The following is a 21,713-nucleotide window of genomic DNA, read 5'->3' as shown; positions in this document are numbered from 1 at the left end:
ACGGACCTGCGCGGCCGCGTTGCTGATCTGCAAGGGCAGGCTTCTACATGGAATGTTGCTAGTGGAATAGCAATATTCCATGTAGAATCTCAAATAGTAGCAACATTCCATTTAGAATCTCCAATAGTAGCAACAGAATCTCAATAGTAGCAACATTCCATGTAGAATCTTAGATAGCAGCAACATTCCATTTAGAATCTGAAATAGGGAAAGGGAAATGGGACTTGATGTACCGCCTTTCTGAGTTGTTTTTTTTTTTTTTTTTTGCAACTACATTGAAAGCGGTTTACATATATTCAGGTACTTATTTTGTACCAGGGGCAATGGAGGGTTAAGTGACTTGCCCAGAGTCACAAGGAGCTGCAGTGGGAATTGAACTCAGTTCCCCAGGATCAAAGTCCACTGCACTAACCGCTAGGCTAGAGGTGGCAGCTAAAAAATCAGAAAGTAAACATTTAGATTCCCTTTATATGTGGAAATTGAGTCTTTTCATTTAATGGTAATCTTGCATTGCTCTGCCAAATGACTAAAGGTAATACTCTTCAAGGACACCTTACTGGGGCAAGACGGGTAAAGGCTTCAGAGAATGGACCCGAAATATTGGAGTTTTAGGACATTTTTTTGTAGGGTCAGCTGTGGAATGGCTGTCTCTTAGGGGGCTCTCAGGCCCTCTGAGAGGGGGGGGCAAGATTTCCAAGGCCCAGCCTCGAAGGGGGGGCCTGGCTGACCCAGTGGCATGGGGTGCTTCCACTTTGGGCTTCGGCCTGCCCAACTGCAGTACCTTGAATGGCTGGTGGGGATGCCAGCCAAATAGCTCCAAAGCCCAAACTTGCCCTGGAGTGAGGGAGTCGGCAACATGCTTTCTAGCAGCCAACGCCAGCACTCTGCACATGCTCAGTTTGCGCACATGAACTGAGCATGCGCGAGGATTGCTGGGGTCAGTGGTTAGAGAACATGCTGCCAACTTCTTTACATCAGGGGAGGCTTGGTCATCCCAGCCAGCAAAGGTAACGTTTTTAATAGGCGGGTGGGATAGAGTTGGGGAGAGAGCAGAAATAAATGGGTGGCCCCAGATTCCCCCCCTCCATGGGCTGCTGGCTACGCCCCTATGTTTCTTAACTGATGGTGCGGGGGTGGGGGCCCCCCTAAGACTGTTTGCTCCAGGTCTACGTATGTCTCTCAGCGGTGGCCCTGGGGGCCCTATAGTAACATCCATTAGATTTTTCAGTTATTTTGGCTTAACACAGAATATTTATGCAATGGTCGTTCCAAATCTAACACAGCAACTTATAGGGACTTGCCCAGCATGTCCTTAAGCAAGTCCCGCATTAAAATGTCCATTACTGAACCGTACTCAGGTCGCATTAAGTAGGCCCAAGCTAACTGCGGAAATGATGGTTAGAGCGTAGTATGTGTTGTGCACTACCTACAATATGCCTTCCATGCCCACTCTCCACCCATGCTCTGCCCGTAACACTGAATGCCCTTAGTACGTGGGTTAGTGTGTGATAAATGTCAAAATAATGAAAACATGTTACTGCTAACTCCAGACTCCTTTCCTTTTACCTTGCTGCATCATATGCCTGGAATAGACTTCCTGAGCCAGTACGTCAAGCTCCATCTCTGGCCGTCTTCAAATCTAGGCTGAAAGCCCACCTTGTTGATGCTGCTTTTAACTCCTAACCCTTACTCACTTGTTCAGTACCCATGTTTTATCATTCCCACCTTAGTAATTCCCTGGTCTCTTATTTGTCCTGTTTGTCTGTCCTAATTAGATAGTAAGCTCTGTTGAGCAGGGACTGTCTCTTCATGTTCAAGTGTACAGCGCTGCGTACGTCTAGTAGCGCTATAGAAATGATAAGTAGTAGTAGTAGTAGTCAGAATCTTGCTACTCTTTGGGATTCCGGAATCTTGCTATTCTTTGTCCTTATCCCTTATCTGACCTGTTTGTTCTGATTAGATTGTAAGCTCTGTCGAGCAGGGACTGTCTCTTCATGTTGAAGTGTACAGCACTGCGTACGTCTAATAGCGCTATAGAAATGATAACTAGTAGTAGTCTTTGGGATTCCGGAACCTTGCTACTCTTTGGGATTCCGGAATCTTGCTGCTCTTTGTCCTTATCCCTTATCTGGCCTGTTTGTCTGTTCTGATTAGATTGTAAGCTCTGTCGAGCAGGGACTGTCTCTTCATGTTCAAGTGTACAGCACTGCGTACGTCTAGTAGCACTATAGAAATGATAAGTAGTAGTAGTAGTTATCGCATGCTACATCGCATTTTAAGTGCCTAACATACTTCAGTAAAAGGGCTCCTTAGAAGGAAGAGGGCGGTGTCCTACAGAGATTTTGCTTATTTTTGGTCTAGAATTTAAGCCATTCATAATCCCCCTGATGTTCAAAAGTATTTAACCAGCCAGGAATGTCTCCTGGCCAGTTAAATAGCACTTAACCGGTTATCCGTGAATATTCAGCAGGGGATAGCCGTGCTCTATAGTGGCTAACTGGCTATATCGCGCAATATAGCTGGCTAGACACGACTATTTAGCGCTTCACTAGCTAAGTTAAGCAGCCATATCGGACCGCTTCAATAGCAGGCCTATCTCTGGCTGCTACAAACTTAACCAGCCAGTGCTGAATATTAAGGGGTGTTTTTACTAAGCTGCGATAAAAGTGGGTCTGCGCTAGCGTCAGCACGTGCTTTTGACTCGCACTGAGGCCCCCTTTTACCACAGAGGGTAAAAGGCTGTCTTTTATTTGCTGGAAAAGAAATGGCCGCGTGGCAGGGGCGTAGCCAGACCTCACGGTGGGAGGGGGCCAGAGCCCGAGGTTGGGGGCACATTTTGAGTGCCACCCCGCCACCCCCCTCGCCTCACCTCGCCTCCTCGCCCACCCACTGCCTCGCCTCACTCCCTCACAAACAAATACCTTTGCTGGCGGGGGTCCCCAACCCCCGCTAGCCGAAGCCTTCTTTAGCGCCGGTCTCCGGTGTAGCCACGTTCGCTGTCTGCCCCCTGCAGGCAGAGAACGTGGCTGTGCCAGAGACCGGCGCTGAAGAAGGCTTCGGCTGGTGGGGGTTGGGGACCCCCACCAGCCAAACCTGGGGCCCGGTTGAAATTTGGGGGGACCCATGCCCCCGTGGCACCCCGTAGCTACGGCCCTGCTGTGCGGTAAGTGAACCACATGCCGTGCGGCCATTTCAGTGGGGGGGGGGAGCACATACCACCACCCATTGAGGTGGCGGAAAGGGCTCCCTCGCTAACCTGGTGGCGCTGCCCGATTACTGCTGGGTAAGCACCGGCGTTACAAAAATAGAAAATTGTTTTTGGCGCGGGCTGGGGATGGGAACTACTGCCAGGCCCCCCGTGGTAGCCCAGTGGTAGTTACCTGTTGCTGTGTTCCAACCTTTAGTAAAAGGGCCCCCTTAGCCAGAAGCTTAAAACAGCCGAATAACCCCCCTGGATATGTAATGCTAGTCACCATAAATGGCCCGGCACTGAATATCTGGGCTAAGCACCGACCATGGGATTTAGCCGACCCGCTTCCCCAATGAGTCTTGAATGTGTATTTCTGTAATATTCCATACGTTCTAAAGGAGATGGCGAATGATGCAAGAGCCACTGAGTCAATGCAACACTTGCATGGCAGCTTTACGGATACATGACCTCTGTGGCTGCAGAGAATGCCACTGTTTGAAGGGCGTGGTGGTAGCAGAGTGGGTTCTCCTCAGCCACGGTGGATGGTGATCCCAGTCTTTCCACAGGGCGCTGTCTAGAATTCTACAAATGCTGTTACTCAGCGGCCTTACCTTGCATAGCAGTTGGCTGCTTGTCTTTCATTAGGGTAGCAGTCTTTGGTGATACAATATCAAAGGACAGATGTAATAGGGTTGTCTCAGAGCATTACTGAATTAAGCACAAAGTAGAGGCTGCCTATGGCTAGAGATGCAGCAGACATAGAGTATCCCCTACAGTAACAATTAAAGACACAAGTTTTATTCGATTGAAGGTTGGATCCAATGCAAATCAAATCTAGAGAAAGGGTAGTGGATAGGAGCCACTGCTTGTCCATGGAGGATGTTTCTGCTGTAGACTGAAGATCTGTGTCAGTTCTCTCGTGCTGTTACGGGAAGAAAGAAGAAGGAAAGATAAGTTTTTCTGATGATTAAGTTCAATATTTGAGCTCCTAATGAGAGCATTCGAACTATTTAATAGAATAAAAGTATTTAACAGAATGGACTTTATCACCCCAATTCTATAAAAGTAGCTAAACATTGTGCGCATCCCCAATTTGTGCCCATAATGCAATTGAATAATGAGCCAATTAGTGCCATAATTGGGCCCTAACAATCAATCATTGGTTCTAATTGGCGTCAATTAGAAATTACTTGCATAAATTTAGGCGCTGAGGCCTGCAAGTAAAAATCAAACGTGGGTCCAAAAAGGGGGGCACAGCTACGGATTCCTGACAGCAAAAGAAAAATGAGGTGTGCAGAAAACAGGACAGTGGTTATTGAAGTGTGAAAAGAGCTAGGAACGCTATTGTTTCACTCAATGTGGAAACTCAAATCGCGTGAAACCATTCTTCCCCAAGGAAATATTCCGCAACTTGATACAATCAATGGTACTAAGCCAGGTAGACTACTGCAATGGAATTCTATCGGGATGCAAAGAACAAATCATAAAGAAACTATAGGACGCCCCCCCCCCCCCCCGCTAGCCTGCCCATTTGTCCAGAAACTTGGACAAACGGGCAGATTGCTAGCCTCCTTTCCCATTACTTACTACTGCCCTGGTGGTCTAGTGACCTCTTCCGCCTTCGGGGCAGGAAAGAGCCCCCTCGTTCCTGGCCGGAGCGCTGCCCTGCATGCATCCTTCCTGTTGCTGATCTCGGCGCCAATTCAAGATGGCTGCCGAGAGTTGACGTGACCTCACGAGACGTCAACTCTTGGTGGCCATTTTGAATCGGCATTGAGATCACCAACAGGAAGGATGCATGCACGGCAGCACTCCGGGCAGGAAAGAGGGGGCTCTTTCCTGCCCCAAAGAAGTCACTAGACCACCAGGGCAGTAGTTAGGTAAGGGGAGGGGGGTGACGGGGTGTGTGACAGGGGAGAGGGGAAACTATGACAGGGGGCGGAGCGAGGGTGTCAAATGGGGGCAGGGTGGGTGTGAAAGGGGCGGGGCATGTGTCCTTTTTGGGGGACAAAATATGGTAACCCTACCCCACGACCATCACCCAGGGTCTCACAAATGACATCTTAGTTCCCAGATGTTGTTATAAAATTGGCACGCACATTGGTTGACTGGAGGTTCTAAATTATATCACTGCCTCCTAAGTTTTTGTACAAAACTGAAATTGAAAATAACTGTAAAATTTCTCACATAGTCTAAAATCTCTTCAGTTCACTGGGTAAATCTCTCTTATCTGCATCCTTCTCCTCCACCGCTAACTCTAGACTCTGTTCCTTTTATCTTGCTGCACCATATGCCTGGAATAGACTTCCTGAGCTGGTACGACAAGCTCCATCTCTAGCCGTCTTCAAATCTAAGCTAAAAGCCCAACTTTTTGATGCTGCTTTTAACTCCTAACCCTTATTCACTTGTTCAGTACCCATGTTCTATCATTCTCACCTTAGTAATTCCCTCTTATTTGTCCTGTTTGTCTGTCCTAATTAGATTGTAGTAGATCTGTGAAGCTGTCAATTCCCATTCCGGCTCCCTAGGGAAAAAATTCTATATTTTGTGCTCATTTTTCGACACAACACTAAATAAATACACTGTATACAATACAGATAGCCAAATTTCAGTGAGGATATCCTGTTTCCTGATGGGTTCATCTTAAATGTTGTTGTAATCTGCTTTGGGAAGCCTAGTGTTATAAAGATGATGGAATATATTGAAATTAAATGGAAGCTGAATTCAGCTCTCCTTTCATTGGGGCACATGTAATCACGTCTTCATCTGTTTTGTAGAACTTTACCTGTTAGATAACACAAATGGATTATTCTGTTGTTTGAGCATGTTTCAGGGACAAGTGGTTTGCAAGTCAAAATAATACAAATATTTTCTGTCAAACAGATCTCTCATTTGTGGAAACATAACTAAATGGGCTATAAGACCATTGGTTTTCTTATAATTTGTTCTTGTGATGGCTGATACTGTGCCAAAACTGGAAATACAGTGAGACAGAATAATAGAATTCAGTAACATCCAAAACTTATTTTTTATGTTTTAATCATCTTTATTAAGTGCAAAACATGTTGGTTGATAAACTTCATACAGATCAAGAAAAAAAAAAAAACAGTAAACCATCCAACATGGCACAATAAAAACTTTTGCTTTTACTCCAAGAACCCTCCCTCCCGTACTCCCCTCCCTCCCTATGAGCCCATCTGACTGTCTCCACCGGCCAAAATAACACAACAGTAGGATTCAAAGCATTTCATAACAAGTAAAGCCATAAACAACACAGTTCATACCAAATTGTTTAAACACACTTTGGTTTAATAAGAAATACCATGTGCATGCAAGGTCTAGGTAAACAAATGTAAACAATCTATGTTTAAGGCATACGCCCTAAATATGTAATAATTGGTAGCAATAATTAAACAGTGATGGAATATTCACATAGCAGGCAGCCAACAGATTTATTTCCCACTGAAAATAATCATCTTTGTATAAACTTGGCGACTAATACTGTGCTGCTTCCTGTTTTGTATTTTGGCAGTGTATTGTTTGCCTACATAATAAAATCGCACTTGCAAATATTTTTCTGACACGGCTTTAATTAACAAAAGCTACCATAAGAGGCAGACACGATCGCATAATTAACATTACTACTACTACTACTTATCATTTCTATAGCACTACTAGACGTACGCAGTGCTGTACACTTGAACATGAAGAGAGAGTCCCTGCTCGACAGAGCTTACAATCTAATCAGGACAGACAAACAGGACAAACAAGAGATAATCCCAAAGAGTAGCAAGATTCCAGAATCCCAAAGAGTAGCAAGATTCCAGAATCCCAAACACTACTACTTATCATTTCTAAAGCGCTACTAGACGTACGCAGCGCTGTACACTTGAACATGAAGAGAGAGTCCCTGCTCGACAGAGCTTACAATCTAATCAGGACAGACAAACAGGACAAACAAGAGATAATCCCAAAGTGTAGCAAGATTCCAGAATCCCAAAGAGTAGCAAGATTCCAGAATCCCAAACACTACTACTTATCATTTCTAAAGCGCTACTAGACGTACGCAGCGCTGTACACTTGAACATGAAGAGAGAGTCCCTGCTCGACAGAGCTTACAATCTAATTAGGACAGAGAAACAGGACAAATAAGGGATAATGACAAAGAGTAGCAAGATTCCGGAATCCAAGAGTAGCAAGATTCCATTCAGAATCCCAAAGAGTAACAAGATTCCGGAATCCCAAAGAGTAGCAAGATTCTAGAATCCCAAAGACTACCACTACTACTTATCATTTCTGTAGCACTACTAGACGTACGCAGCGCTGTACACTTGAACATGAAGAGAGAGTCCCTGCTTGACAGAGCTTACAATCTAATTAGGACAGACAAACAGGACAAATAAGAGATAAGGGAATATTAAAGTGAGGATGATAAAATAAGGGTTCTGAACAAAGTGAATAAGGGTTAGGAGTTAAAAGCAGCATAAAAAAGGTGGACTTTTAGCTTAGATTTGAAGACGGCCAGAGATGGAGCTTGATGTACCGGCTCAGGAAGTCTATTCCAGGCATATGGTGCAGCAAGATAAAAGGAACGGAGTCTGGAGTTAGCGGTGGAGGAGAAGGGTGCAGATAAGAGAGATTTACCCAGTGAACGGAGTTCCCGGGGAGGAATGTAATTTAATTATAATTTTATTTGTATTTGGGTAATGACTGAGAAAAATACTATTAAAAATTATATAACAAAGCATGAAGTTGACTTGGTTAACTTCTGCTTTATATCAACCAGTAGTAAATAATAGTAATAAGCAATACTAAGTGCATATTTATAATATACTACTGCGTTCTTCAAAATGGAAGGAGCAAGTTCCCACAAACCATCTAGGCACAGGTAAAAAAAAGTTTTCAAATGCTCCCAGGTTTTGACCTAATACATGTTAAATGTGGGACATGACTGTCATAAATAAATAAATAGATAGTTAGAAACTCTGAATGTTAAGCACCTGATTCCCATAACGTGATGTCTGTTTTAGTGGCCCATTACCAGGAGAAACAAAATCTCTGCATGAACATAACACATGCTAGGGCCCTGATGGCGAACCTATGACACGCGTGTCAGCACTGACACGCGTAGCCATTTTCGATGACACGCGGAGCCGACGCAGTGTGGTCCGCCCTTCCTCCTCGCTCCCAGAAACTAACCTTAAAGCCTCCTTTCACGTCGCAGCAGCAGGGCAGGCCACTCCTTCCTTCCATGTCCCGCCCTCACCTGACGTAACGTCCGCGAGGGCAGAGCACAGAAGGAAGGAGGAGAGGTCTGCCCTGCTGCTGCTTGCTGCGATGTGAAAGGAGGCTTTAAGGTTAGTTCCGAGCCCGGTAGCGGGTGGAGGGGGCCCCGGCGACCTCGGGTGGGCAGCAATCTCGGGTAGGGGGGCCCGGGGGCAGTCCTAGTAGCAGTGATTTTTCTCGAAGTGACACACCACCCGAGTTATGCTCGGTTTTTTGGCGAATTTTGACACACCAAGCTCAAAAGGTTGCCCATCACTGTGCTAGGGTGTCCCTGTAACCAGCCCCTTCAACTGACCACTGATTAAGATGTATAACAAATGACTACTCTACCTATGAAAAGTTATCCCGTTTTTATGCTTCCTCTGTGTACGTCCGTATGCTGCACAAGCTGTCATGTTTGAAAATATAAGTGAGATTAAATAAAAATGCTACCAACAATTAAGAATGACAATGTAGATGCAGCATCTCATAGGTTTGCTTGCTTTGTTTTGAGTATTCGAGGATGACAGCACCGCGGGTAAGGGAAAACTCAGACTAACCTAACTGGTTCCAGCATTTTGACGTCACTTCATCTCCTGTCTATTAAACCTCCTTGATGCAAACCCCACGGAAAGGCAGTATATCAAGTCCCATTTCCCTCTCCGTATTGAGATTCTACATGGACAGGGCCGCCGAGAGGGGGGGACAGGGGGGACAAAATTCCCGGGGCCCAGGCCTCCAAGGGGGGCCCGGTGCCGCAGTCCCACCCACCACCGTGCCCCTTCCACCCGAACCCCCGTCAGCAGAAGTGCTGTCTTCTGACTCCGGCGTGCGCGGCCCACACAGACACGCTTCTCTCAGCTGATCTTCGCTGTACTCTGCAGGGCTTCTGTGCGTCTGACGTCCTGCACAGAGGCGGGTGGGACTGTGGCGCCGGGCCCCCCTCGGGGGGGGGACAACCTGGGGGGATGGCAGTGGGGCGGGCCCGGGGGCGGCCTTGTCCCGGGCCCGGCCCAGTCTCTCGGCGGCCCTGTACATGGAATGTTGCTACTATTTGAGATTCTGTTGCTGCTATGTGAGGTTCTACATGGTCTGTTGCTAGTGGAGGAGTAGGCTAGTGGTTAATGCAGTGGACTTTGATCCTGGGGAAGTGGATTCAAGATCCCACTACAGCCCCTTGTGACCCTGGACAAGTCACTTAACCCTCCATTGCCCCAGGTACAAATAAGTACCTTTATATACTATGTAAACTGCTTTGAATGTAGTTGCAAAAACCACAGAAAGGTGGTATATCAAGTCACATTCCCTTTCCCTTTACCCCCTGGCAGTTGACTCTGGGCTATGTGATATCAGTTGTGTCTGATCTTGTGTGATTGTTCTGTCCTCTCATTTATGGAGTTCTTTTCAGTTGTTGTTGTTTTGTGCTTTGAATTTCATTGTAAACCGCTGCGATCTTTGTTAGAAGTGGCAGTATATTAAAAACTTTAATAAACATAATTGTATTAGGAAGGGGTGATCAGAGAAACTTTTTCTTCACTCAACGTGTAATTAAACTCTGGAATTCGTTGCCAGAGAATGTGGTAAAGGCGGTTAGCTTAGCGGAGTTTTAAAAAGGTTTGGACGGCTTCCTAAAGGAAAAGTCCATAGACCGTTATTAAATGGACTTGAGGAAAATCCACTATTTCTGGGATAAGCAGTATGAAATGTTTTGTACTTTTTTGGGATCTTGCCGGGTATTTGTGACCTGGATTGGCCACTGTTGGAAACAGGATGCTGGGTTTGGTGGACCTTTGGTCTGTCCCAGTATGGCAATACTTATGTACTTATGTAGGGGCTTCCTTCCTGCGGGATGGCACAGGGATTGCTATACTTGTTTCAGATCTGCAGACTGTGAGCTGGTTGGGCAGGAATGTGTTAACCGCTCCTCAGGGTATTCACATTAGAAGAGACTAGAGAGAGATAGACTGCCTGGAAATGCTGTGTCTGGATGAACAGAAATGTCTTGGTCAGGAGCCAGGTTTGCAGCAGAATGTTATGGCTTGTGATATGTTACAGGACCAAACTTGTATCCTAAGGCATCAGAAGTCAACCCTGATGCATGATCAGAATTTATTGTGTGGGATAATTGGAAGACTGGAGAAAGTTTTCAGAAAGAACCAGCTTCTTCTGATTAAATATCCCCAAATGTTTACCCCCCTGGTTCTATAACTGGGCACAAGCATTTATACACCATTTGAGCGTGTAAATGGAATACTGTCACTTTCACGGGTAAATGTACACTTACCTGTGAAAGTGACAGCAGGGAGGTAAATGCAAGGGGGCATTCACATGGGCGAAGCATGGGAGGAGTACGGATGGGGCATGAGAGAAGCATGGAGGGAAGTGCTAGTACAGGAAAGTAGGGGTGGACCAGGAAATCTCATCAGCCGAAGCAACTTTATTCAGCACCAGCTATGTATATGTGCCGACACGGGGCCATGTTTCGATGGAACAACCGTCTGCTTCAGGGGTCAAACACTTGTGATTGGAAATCACAAAGTATGGGTGCAGAATGTAGAGTGATATACCTTGTAATGATAAAACCGCTGTGAAGCACTGAAAACTCAACAGACGCTGTAAGCATGAGAGAGGCATGGAAGGGGCAAGGAGAGGTGCATGAGAGAGGCATGGGAGGAGCATGGGAAGGGCAGGGGAGGAGCATAGAAGGAGCATGACAGGAGCATGAAAGGGGCATGGGAGGGGCATGAGAGGAGCATTGGAGGGACATGAGGGGCATGGGAAGAGCATAGGAGGGGCACGAGAGGAGCATGGGAGGGGCATGGGAGGAGCATTGGAGGGGCATGGGGGGAGCATGGGAGGGGCATGGGTAGAGCATGGGAGGGGCAGGGGAGGAGTATAGAAGGAGCATGGGAGGACCATGAAAGGGGCATGAGAGGAGCATGGAAGGAGCATTGGAGTGACATGAGGGGCATGGGTGGGGCTCCCTTTCATGCACATAAGTTACAGAATAAGTTACATGCACACTTGCTGCATTTAGTCATCGGTAGTTATGCCAGGTGTACGGCTGTGGTAAGTGCAGGCGTGTAAATGTTAGACATGTTACGCTAGTGTTCTATCCAGAAATCTGGGTGCCCAGATGTTGATACAGAATGTGCATTAGGGTGCCTGAATGGTGTTGCTCAGCTATGGATTTCCAACCTCAATGTCCCACTGGAAGATGGTACCGATTTTAACTAAAATATATTGGAGGTCATTTTAGAAGCATTGTTTACACATGGAAAAGCGGCATGTGCATGTGTAGGTTAGCTCCATGTGGAAATGGCAGTTTCAGGAAGCTGCTTATTTATACATGAAGATGTTTAGGAGGTAGAGGTTTCAAGGGGCCAATGGTTTGGGAGGGTTGAAAATGTACGCATGTAGTTCCCATTCTACAAGTAAAAGATGGATTACGAGGGTAATTTTTTCTTAATCGTTTGCTCTTTGATTTCTACCTGAAATGTTAAAATATACCTTTGGTGACTTTCGAGCTCATTTTTGAAAGAGAAAAATGCCCCAAAAGTGTAGCATTTGGATGAATTTCTTCACAAAATGTCAAATAGAGGAGTGTGGTAGCCGTGTTAGTCCACTCTTAAGGTTATCAATAGAAATCAAACAAAATAAAACATGGAAAAGAAAATAAGATGATACCTTTTTTATTGGACGTAACTTAATACATTTCTTGATTAGCTTTCGAAGGTTGCCCTTCTTCTACATGGAATCTTGCTAGTCTTTGAGATTCTACATGGAATGCTGCTACTCTTTGAGATTCTGCCTGGAATCTTGTCACTCTTTAGCATTCCGGAATCTTGCTGTTCTTTGGGGTTCTGCGTGGAACGTTGCTACTCTTTGAGATTCTGCCTGGAATCTTGTTACTCTTTAGGGTTCCAGAATCTTGCTATTCTTTGGGGTTCTACATATAGAGAGGTGTGGTAGCCGTGTTAGTCCACTCTTAAGGTTATCAATAGAAATCAAACAAAATAAAAGATGGAAAAGAAAATAAGATGATACCTTTTTTATTGGACATAACTTAATACATTTCTTGATTAGCTTTCGAAGGTTGCCCTAATCAAGAAATGTATTAAGTTATGTCCAATAAAAAAGGTATCATCTTATTTTCTTTTCCATGTTCTATTTTATTCACAAAATGTCCAAATTGGTATTTTCGAAACCTAGTTTGCAGACATTTTTCTATGCATTTGGTATGCAGTGCATCCAAGTCACAAGGGGGTTTGCTGGGGGCGGGATTAGGGTGTGCCCAACACTTGGACGTTTTACAGCCACAATGGAAAAAAACGAAAACGTCAACGTTTTGGTGTAGACATGGTTTTATAATGAATACAGCACAAAAAGGTGCCCTAAATGACCAAAATGTGAATAAAAATAGTATTTACCAGCCTCTGGGACAGATTTAAATGTTATAGCCAGATCCATTAGAGCAGCAAGCAGGTCCCTGGAGTACTGTAGTGGTCAGTGCAGTACACAGTGGGGGACCCAGGTCCCTATCTACCTCAACCTGTCACACTTGTGATGGAAAGTGTCAGCCCCCCCCAAAACTCGCCAGAACCCTACTGTATCCAGATTTAGCTGACCCCCTTCACCCATAAGGGCTATCGTAGTGGTATAGAGTTGGGGGCGGTGGGTTTTCGAGGGCTCAGGAGCAGTGATGTTCCTAGTTCGACTGCCAACTGGGGTGGATCGCCGATGTGCACCCCTCCCCCACCCCGGGTGCAGCATGACACCCCCCTGGTGCAATGACACCCCCCCCCCCCCTGGTGCAATGACACTCCCCCCCTCCGGGTGCATTCTTGGCTGCTGTGAGCAGCCGCGCGGCTCTCGGCTCCGCTGGCTCCCTGCTCCCTCTGCTCCGGAACAGGAAGTAACCTGTTCCGGGGCAGAGGAAGCAGGGAAACAGCGGAGCCGACAGGCGTGCGGCTGCTCTCTTCACCCCTCCAGCAGACCGTCCCCACCGCCCCGCCCTTGCTACGCTGCTGTTCAGGAGACAGGATAAGGGAACAATGGTGAGATATGTACTTTGGAGCATTTACTTGAAGTCCACAGCAGTGCCCCCTAGGTTGCCCCATTGCTCTCCAGGGATGTCTGGGAGACCAGTCCACTAAAAATACTGTTTCCTTCTACATCCCAATGGCTTGATTTCCTCTGTTTTTCACTTCTTTGTTTTTTGTTTTGAAAATGGCCCCAAAAGATAAATGCACAAAGCACAAACGATGTTAAAAAAAAAAAAAGATAGACATTTTGCTTTTTTTCAAAATGGCTATATTTCCTATTCGGATTTGGGACGTTTAGCGCAAAACATCCAAAGTCCGACTTAGGCGTCAGCTCGAAAATGCCCCTCCATGTTAGTTAATTGCCATCTCTTTTATATGGGCAGCTATTGGGTTAATATTCAGCTTGCTTTTTTTAAATTAAATGCAGGTCTCAGTGCCAGTGCCCAGATAGTGGTTGATACTGAAACTCTAGCTTTGGTGCTGACACTATCTGGACAGCCCCCCCCTGCCAGCCTTATACCTCCCATAACTTCATCTGAATAGTTATCCTGGTTAATGGGCTGAAGATCACCACTAACCAGATAACTAAATTCCACCCCAGCGCCATCCGTGGACTGTCCCAGCACTGATGTGGCCTGCCAGGATATTCTGGGGCAACTGTCCTGATAAGGGGCAGCCCTATAACGGCTTATGCAATTTCTATGTTTTTCGTAGGCTCTTGTTTATTTGGAGAATACAGACGATAATCAATCATGATAAACCAACCCATTGGTTTTTTGACCGTCCATTATTAGAAATCATTTTTCCTCTCATTTTTTCTTTCTTTCTAGGTCTCTCGGCAGCCAAGTTACTGGTGGAGTCAGGGCTGAGTGTTGTTGTACTGGAGGCACGGGACAGGGTTGGCGGAAGGACCTTCACTGCCAGGGTATGTGCAGTCAGACACATAGAATAAGACTTAACGTGGAGGGGCATAATCCAACGGGGCGCCCAAGTTTTCATGAGGGCGTCCTCGCAGGACGGCCCCGTGAAGGGGCGGGGAAACCCGTGTTATCGAAACAAGATGGGCGTCCATCTTTCATTTCGATAATACGGTCGGTGACGCCCAAATCTCAACATTTAGGTCGACCTTAGAGATGGTCGACCTAAATGTTGAGATGGTCGACCTTAGAGATGGTCGTCCCCGGTTTTCGGCCATAATGGAAACCGAGGAAGCCCATCTCAAAAACGACCAAATCCAAGCCCTTTGGTCGTGGGCGGAGCCAGAATTCATAGTGCACTGGTCCCCCTGACATGCCAGGACACCAGCTGGGCACCCTAGGGAGCACTGCAGTACCCTACTCTGTAAATACATGACTATCTTGCATAGGCCTTGGGGGCCTGCCCCCCCCCCCCAATTTCACTAAAACCAAGCATATGCATAGGGTGGGGGGGGAGTGGGGCAGGCAGTGCAGCTTTGAATATGGCTGCAGGAAGGATTCTGCTGGTGGGGCTTGGGGTCCCCCACCAGCCCAGGTATGTGGAGTTGTGGTGGGAGTTGAGAGTGGTGAGAAGGCGGGGCAAAATGTGCCCCCCATGGCTGAAACCAGTTGTGAAGGCTGGCACCCAAGCTGGGTACACTGAGCTAGTGCTCTATAAAAAAAAAAAAAAAACACACACAGGATGCTAGGAATTATTAGGAAAGGGATGGTGAATAAGACCAAAAATACTTTAATGCCTCTGTATTGCTCCGTGGTGCGACCGCACCTTGAGTATTGCATTCAGTTCTGGTTACCGTATCTCAAAAAAGATATAGCAGACTTAGAAAAGGTTCAAAGAAGAGCGACCAAAATGATAAAGGGGATGGAACTCCTCTTGTATGAGGAAAGGCTAAAGAGATTAGGGCTCTTCAGCTTGGAAAAGAGACCGATAAGGGGAGATAAGACTGAGGTCTACAAAATCCTGAGTGGTGTAGAATGAGTAGCAGTAAATCGATTTTTTTACTCATTCCAAAAGTGCAAAGACTAGGGGACATTCGAGGAAGTTACATGGAAATACTTTAAAAACAAATAGGAGGAAATATTTTTTCACTCAACGAATAGTTAAGCTCTGGAACTAGTTGCCAGAGGATGTAGTAACAGTGGTTAGCGCATCCGAGTTTAAAAAGGGAAGCCACTGCTTGCTCTGGGATCGATAGCATGGAATCTTGCTACTCTTTGGGTTCCGGAATCTTGCTACTCAGAGATTCTGGAATGTTGCAACTCTTTGGGTTTCTGCCAGGTACTTGTGACCTGGATTGGCCACTGCTGGAAACAGGATACTGGGCTAGATGGACCATTGGTCTGACCCAGTATGGCTATTCTTCTGTTCTTATAAAATGGACCCGGATGTTCAGTGTCAGGCCTTGCCAGGCATTAAATATCCGGGTTCTTGCTGGACTTGGAAGTTATGCGGGTGCCGGCACCTGCTTCCTTAACCAGCCAAAGATAGTCCTATCTTGGTTAGGTATGTGGGCGCAGACACCGAATACGCCAAAAGCCACATATTTTCTGGGTCCACTCTGACTCTGTCCACGGACCACCCCGGCACTAAACAGACTACCGCGATGATCAAGGGGACCCTGTTGTGTGTTGCTGAATATCCTCTCCCGGCCTGCTGATTAAGTAGCCAAAAGCCTTTCCACACTGGCACAGCTCTGGCCACCTCGTTGGGCAGACTGGGATGGACCATGCAGGTCTTTATCTACCGTCATTTACTGCATTACGGTACCTGTTGTGAGTGTATAACTCCTTAAATAAAAATCTATATGAGTTTCAAAGGCTCATGTGACTTAAATCACAACTATTTGCCATGTTTTTCCTCCCTTTCACAGAACAAGCAGGTCAAGTATGTGGATCTTGGTGGGGCCTACGTGGGACCAACACAGAATCGTATCCTGCGGCTGGCCAAGGAGCTTGGAGTGGAGAACTACAAAGTGAATGAGGTTCAACGCCTTGTTCATCACGTTAAGGTACGTCTGAGACTGACTAGCTTCCCTCTTTCCTTCCTAAAACAGCAGGTGGGTTTAAAAAAGGTTTGGATAACTTCTTAAAAGAAAAGTCCATAAGCCATTATTAAGATGGACTTGGTGAAAATCCACTATGTATTTCTGGGATAGGCAATATAAAATCTGTTTTACTGTTCTGAGATCTTGCCAGATACTTGTGACCTGGACTGGCCGCTGTTGGAAACAGGATGCTGGAATTGATGGACCTTCGGTCTGTCCCAGTATGGCAACCCTTATGTACTTATGTACTTGGGATTCTGAATGGAATGTTGCTACTCTTTGGGGTTCTACATGGAATGTTGCTGCACTTTGAAATTCTGCATGGAATCTTGTTATTCTTTAGAATTCTAAAATCTTGCTACTCTTCAGGGTTCTACATGGAATGTTGCTACTCTTTGGGGTTCTGCCAGGTACTTGTGACCTGGATTGGCCAGTGTTGGAAACAGGATGCTGGGCTTGATGGACCTTCAGTCTGTTCCAATATGGCAACACTTATGTACTTGGGATTCTGAATGGAATCTTGCTACTCTTTGGGGTTCTACATGGAATGTTGCTACACTTTGAAATTCTGCATGGAGTCTTGTTGTTCTTTAGAATTCTAGAATCTTGCTACTCTTAGGGGTTCTACATGGAATGTTGCTGCATTTTGAAATTCTGCATGGAATATTGTTGTTCTTTAGAATTCTAGAATCTTGCTACTCTTTGGGGTTCTACATGGAATGTTGCTACACTTTGAAATTCTGCATGGAATCTTGTTATTCTTTAGAATTCTAGAATCTTGCTACTCTTCGGGGTTCTACATGGAATGTTGCTACTCTTTGGGGTTCTGCCAGGTACTTGTTACCTGGATTGGCCACTGTTGGAAACAGGATGCTGGGCTTGATGGACCTTCGGTCTGTCCCAGTATGGCAACACTTATGTACTTGGGATTCTGAATGGAATGCTGCTACTCTTTGGGGTTCTACATGGAATGTTGCTACTCTTTGGGGTTCTGCCAGGTACTTGTGACCTGGATTGGCCAGTGTTGGAAACAGGATGCTGGGCTTGATGGACCTTCGGTCTGTCCCAGTATGGCAACCCTTATGTACTTGGGATTCTGAATGGAATGTTGCTACTCTTTGGGGTTCTACATGGAATGTTGCTGCACTTTGAAATTCTGCATGGAATCTTGTTATTCTTTAGAATTCTAAAATCTTGCTACTCTTCAGGGCTCTACATGGAATGTTGCTACTCTTTGGGGTTCTGCCAGGTACTTGTGACCTGGATTGGCCAGTGTTGGAAACAGGATGCTGGGCTTGATGGACCTTCAGTCTGTTCCAGTATGGCAACACTTATGTACTTGGGATTCTGAATGGAATCTTGCTACTCTTTGGGGTTCTACATGGAATGTTGCTGCACTTTGAAATTCTGCATGGAATATTGTTGTTCTTTAGAATTCTAGAATCTTGCTACTCTTTGGGGTTCTACATGGAATGTTGCTACACTTTGAAATTCTGCATGGAATCTTGTTATTCTTTAGAATTCTAGAATCTTGCTACTCTTCGGGGTTCTACATGGAATGTTGCTACTCTTTGAAATTCTGCATGGAATATTGTTGTTCTTTAGAATTCTAGAATCTTGCTACTCTTTGGGGTTCTATATGGAATGTTGCTACACTTTGAAATTCTGCATGGAATCTTGTTATTCTTTAGAATTCTAGAATCTTGCTACTCTTCGGGGTTCTACATGGAATGTTGCTACTCTTTGGGGTTCTGCCAGGTACTTGTTACCTGGATTGGCCACTGTTGGAAACAGGATGCTGGGCTTGATGGACCTTCGGTCTGTCCCAGTATGACAATACTTATATTCTTATGTGAGAGCATCCTTGTGTATGGAAAGGACTACGGGTTTGTGACACTTCAGGAGCTGCTGCTGGTTCTAGTCCTGCAGGTCTGTGAAAGGGTTATGCGTGTAAAATGAGAGACAAAGAAAAAAACAAAACATAGAAAAACGTAGGCAGATACAGACCGTATGGCCTATCTAGTCTGCTCATCCATACCATCAACTCTCTCTATCGCTCCCTTAGAGATCCTATGTACATGTCTCAAGCTCTCTTGAATTGCTTTTGTCTCCACCACTTCAACCGGGAGGCCATTCTCCAAATTCCCCACCATTTCTGTGAAGAAGTATTTACTCGGGTTGCTTCTGAGTTTATCTTCGTTCACCTTTAGGTGGCTTTAGTCTTGAAATCACAGCAGGGTCGTGGTAGTGGTGGGAACATGTGTACGCACAAAAAAGGCTGAAAAGACCTCACACGAACGTGAGCAACAAACAAAAAAGTGAGGTAAGTCCAGAGAGGATATCAAGAAGCCTTTATTGCAAACAGCAAAAGGACGACCCGACACAGGTTTTGCATAATTGACGTCACTGATGTCTGCCGGTCGTCAGCCGGTTTCAGCAGCTCAGTGTTTTTTCCTACTGAGGATTTCACAGGAATTCAACAGCCTGGAATCTGACTACACTTTTTTGTTTAGCTTTTTTGCCATAACATAAGAGACTAACCTGACCCCTGAGGCAGGCCTTTGTGCCGAAACACGGCCGTGTTGGGTTGTCCTTTTGCTGTTTTCAATAAAGACTTCTTGATATCCTCTCTGGACTTACCTCACTTTTTTTGTTTGTTGGGAACATGTGTACAAAATGGTGGCAAAAAAAATGTTAGGAGCTTAAGAGGCTAATGAGATAAGCAACTTGTTGCCATATTTTGAGACGTCTGAGGGCTGGTGAGGAGCATACCGAGCAGCCGCAGGTAACATGCAGGCTGCCGCACGGTAGCTCCCCGGCCCGGGCCACCCTTCCCTTCCGGCTTCCCCAACAGTCTGGGTGACGTGGCAGGAGCCCCTCCCTGTCGTTGGTTGGGAGGCCGGAAGGCGGCGGGGCTTCGGGGGTGCCCCATGCACCGTTAAAGAGCTGCCGACTAAGCGTGGAGGTCTCTTTGTCAGCAGCGAGCGGCGCAGGAGTTTTCCGCCCTCCCTCCCCCTTCACGCTTGGGTTCACCTGTTAGGGTTAAAGGGGATTGGGGTTCCAACAGCATGTCATTTCCCTGTAGGGCGGGTCTCATGCTTGGTCTGTGAGTGCGTTAAGGGTAAAAAGCGAGGGACGGAGCGAGAGGGTTTGCAGCCTGCCTATGTTGTAGAAGCTATGAGGTTAGCTGACCTCTGACCCTGAAGGAAAGTGGTGAACCTCTCATACAGCGATAGGGCTCCGTTTGTGATGGGGAGAGGAGGTGAGGGAGTCTGGGAAGGAAAACTCTGAGTCACAGGGTACCTATAATGCATCATCCCTGAAATATGGAGCGAATCATCGTGTTCTTAAAGTATTTTGATATTTTTGATGAGTTGACTGCAGTTGCAAAACGAAAAACTTTATGTGGGCAGTTTTTCAGCGGGCCGCAGAACGCATAACTTCAAACACACAAATTATCTATTTATCCACTAATTCTAGACAATTGCACTCCCAAATTTCTGACTGATGCGCAAATTTGCCTGTGCAACCTAGAGCATAAGGTTAGTTGCGTGCATAACCGAACAGATGATTGGCTATAATTGGTGATAATTGCTACTAATTTACAGTAACTGCCCTTAGTCAGTATTGTAAAGGCTGCATGCTCAAAGTCCAGAGCATTCAATTCCGAGGGCAACATGGATATTTTTATTTGTTACATTTGTATCCCACATTTTCCCTCCTCTTTGCAGGCTCAATGTGGCTTACGTGGAGGGGCATAATCGAACATCGAAATAGTTCGCCGGCAATCTATTTTGGCGGCGGCGCAACAGCTGGCCACCCACTTTGGGCTCAGGCCCACCCAAAACTGGCTGTCTGGCTACGCCACTGCCCCATTTTCTCCCATTTTGTTTAATTTCTTCATGTCCTCCCTTGGCTCAATACTACTACTACTACTTAACATTTCTAAAGCGCTACTAGGGTTACGCATCGCTGTACAATTTAACATAGAAGGACAGTCCCTGCTCAAAGAGCTTACAATCTAAAGGACACGTGAACAGTCAGACCGATAGGGGCAGACAAATTGGGGCAGTCTGGAATTCCTGAAAGGTAAGAGTTAGGTGCCGAACGCAGCATTGAACAGGTGGGCTTTAAGCAAAGACTTGAAGACGGGCAGGGAGGGGGCTTGGCGTAAGGACCTGGGATTAAGCGAACTACTATTATCCTATGCGGACAACATCCTGCTTCTCCGACCGTTAGCCTCCTCACATCAAGACTTAGTTCAGTCTGTAACAACTGGGATGAATCTATCCATACTTGGGCTTTAGCAAACTAACTAAAACTGAATTCGCAAAAGACCAAGAACCTATGGTCCCGGAATCAAGGAGTGGAGGTCCTAACTTCAATAACACTGTCAGATGCTAGAACCTTCGCAGTTGAATCTGAAGCCAGAGTGCTTGGGGTCTTTCTTGAGCCCCCTCTTTCCTGCCCGGAGCGCTGCCCTGCATGCTTCCTTCCTGTTGCTGATCTCGGCGCCGATTCAAAATGGCCGCCGAGAGTTGAAGTCTCGCGAAGGCGGAAGAGGTCACTAGACCACCAGGGCAGTAGTAAGGGAAGGGGAGAGGAGGATAGCAATCTGCCCGTTTGTCCGGATTTCTGGACAAACGGATAGGCTGGTGGGCGGGCTGTCCTGGACAGCCCGCCCACCAGCCTGCCCGTTTGTCCAGAAATCCGGACAAACGGGCAGATGGGCAAAACCTGCCCGGTTGCCTGGACATGTCCTCAAAAAGAGGACATGTCCGGGTAAATCCGGACATATGGTAACCCTATCCATAGGTACCTCATTATTCAGCACCTCGGGGTGGGGGTGGGGGGGTCACATCTCTTTATTTGGCCGCTATCATAGGGTCATGCACTTCTCGAAATGCTCTGAGAAGACGGGAGCCCTGCCCAGGTGTACCAGCTCTGCCCCGGGCTTCGGTGGCAAGCGCAGGCCTCTCTGTTTGCTCTGTCAGTGGTTTTTGTCTCCTTCTGAGTCTGTTATCTTGGCAGGTCTGTAAAGACTGCCTCGGTCTCCCGGCAGAGGAACACAGAGGGGAAAACCACAGTTTGAACAGCTGAGATCCCTTATTCTGTCTGCCATAGGAACCATCAGCAGATCAGCAGTCAAATATCACCTCTGCACTTATCTGTCACCTCTCAGCTCAGCTGC

General features: G+C 46.3%; 1 protein-coding gene across 1 annotated transcript in view; it reads left to right on the top strand.

The window, feature by feature from the left end:
• The window catches only part of LOC115459113 (amine oxidase [flavin-containing] B-like), a gene marked incomplete at its 3' end in the record, with an annotated part of 75,151 nt that overhangs the window by 33,138 nt on the left and 20,300 nt on the right, over positions 1 to 21,713 (top strand). The window contains exons 2-3 of the mRNA XM_030188978.1: positions 14,331 to 14,425; positions 16,349 to 16,486. Coding sequence (XP_030044838.1) covers positions 14,331 to 14,425; positions 16,349 to 16,486 — 233 coding nt within the window. The remainder of the gene's footprint in view (positions 1 to 14,330; positions 14,426 to 16,348; positions 16,487 to 21,713) is intronic.

The sequence above is a fragment of the Microcaecilia unicolor genome, unplaced genomic scaffold, assembly GCF_901765095.1.
Source record: "Microcaecilia unicolor unplaced genomic scaffold, aMicUni1.1, whole genome shotgun sequence".
NCBI classification, from domain to species: Eukaryota; Metazoa; Chordata; class Amphibia; order Gymnophiona; family Siphonopidae; genus Microcaecilia; species Microcaecilia unicolor.
This window is presented reverse-complemented; position numbering and strand designations above follow the sequence as displayed.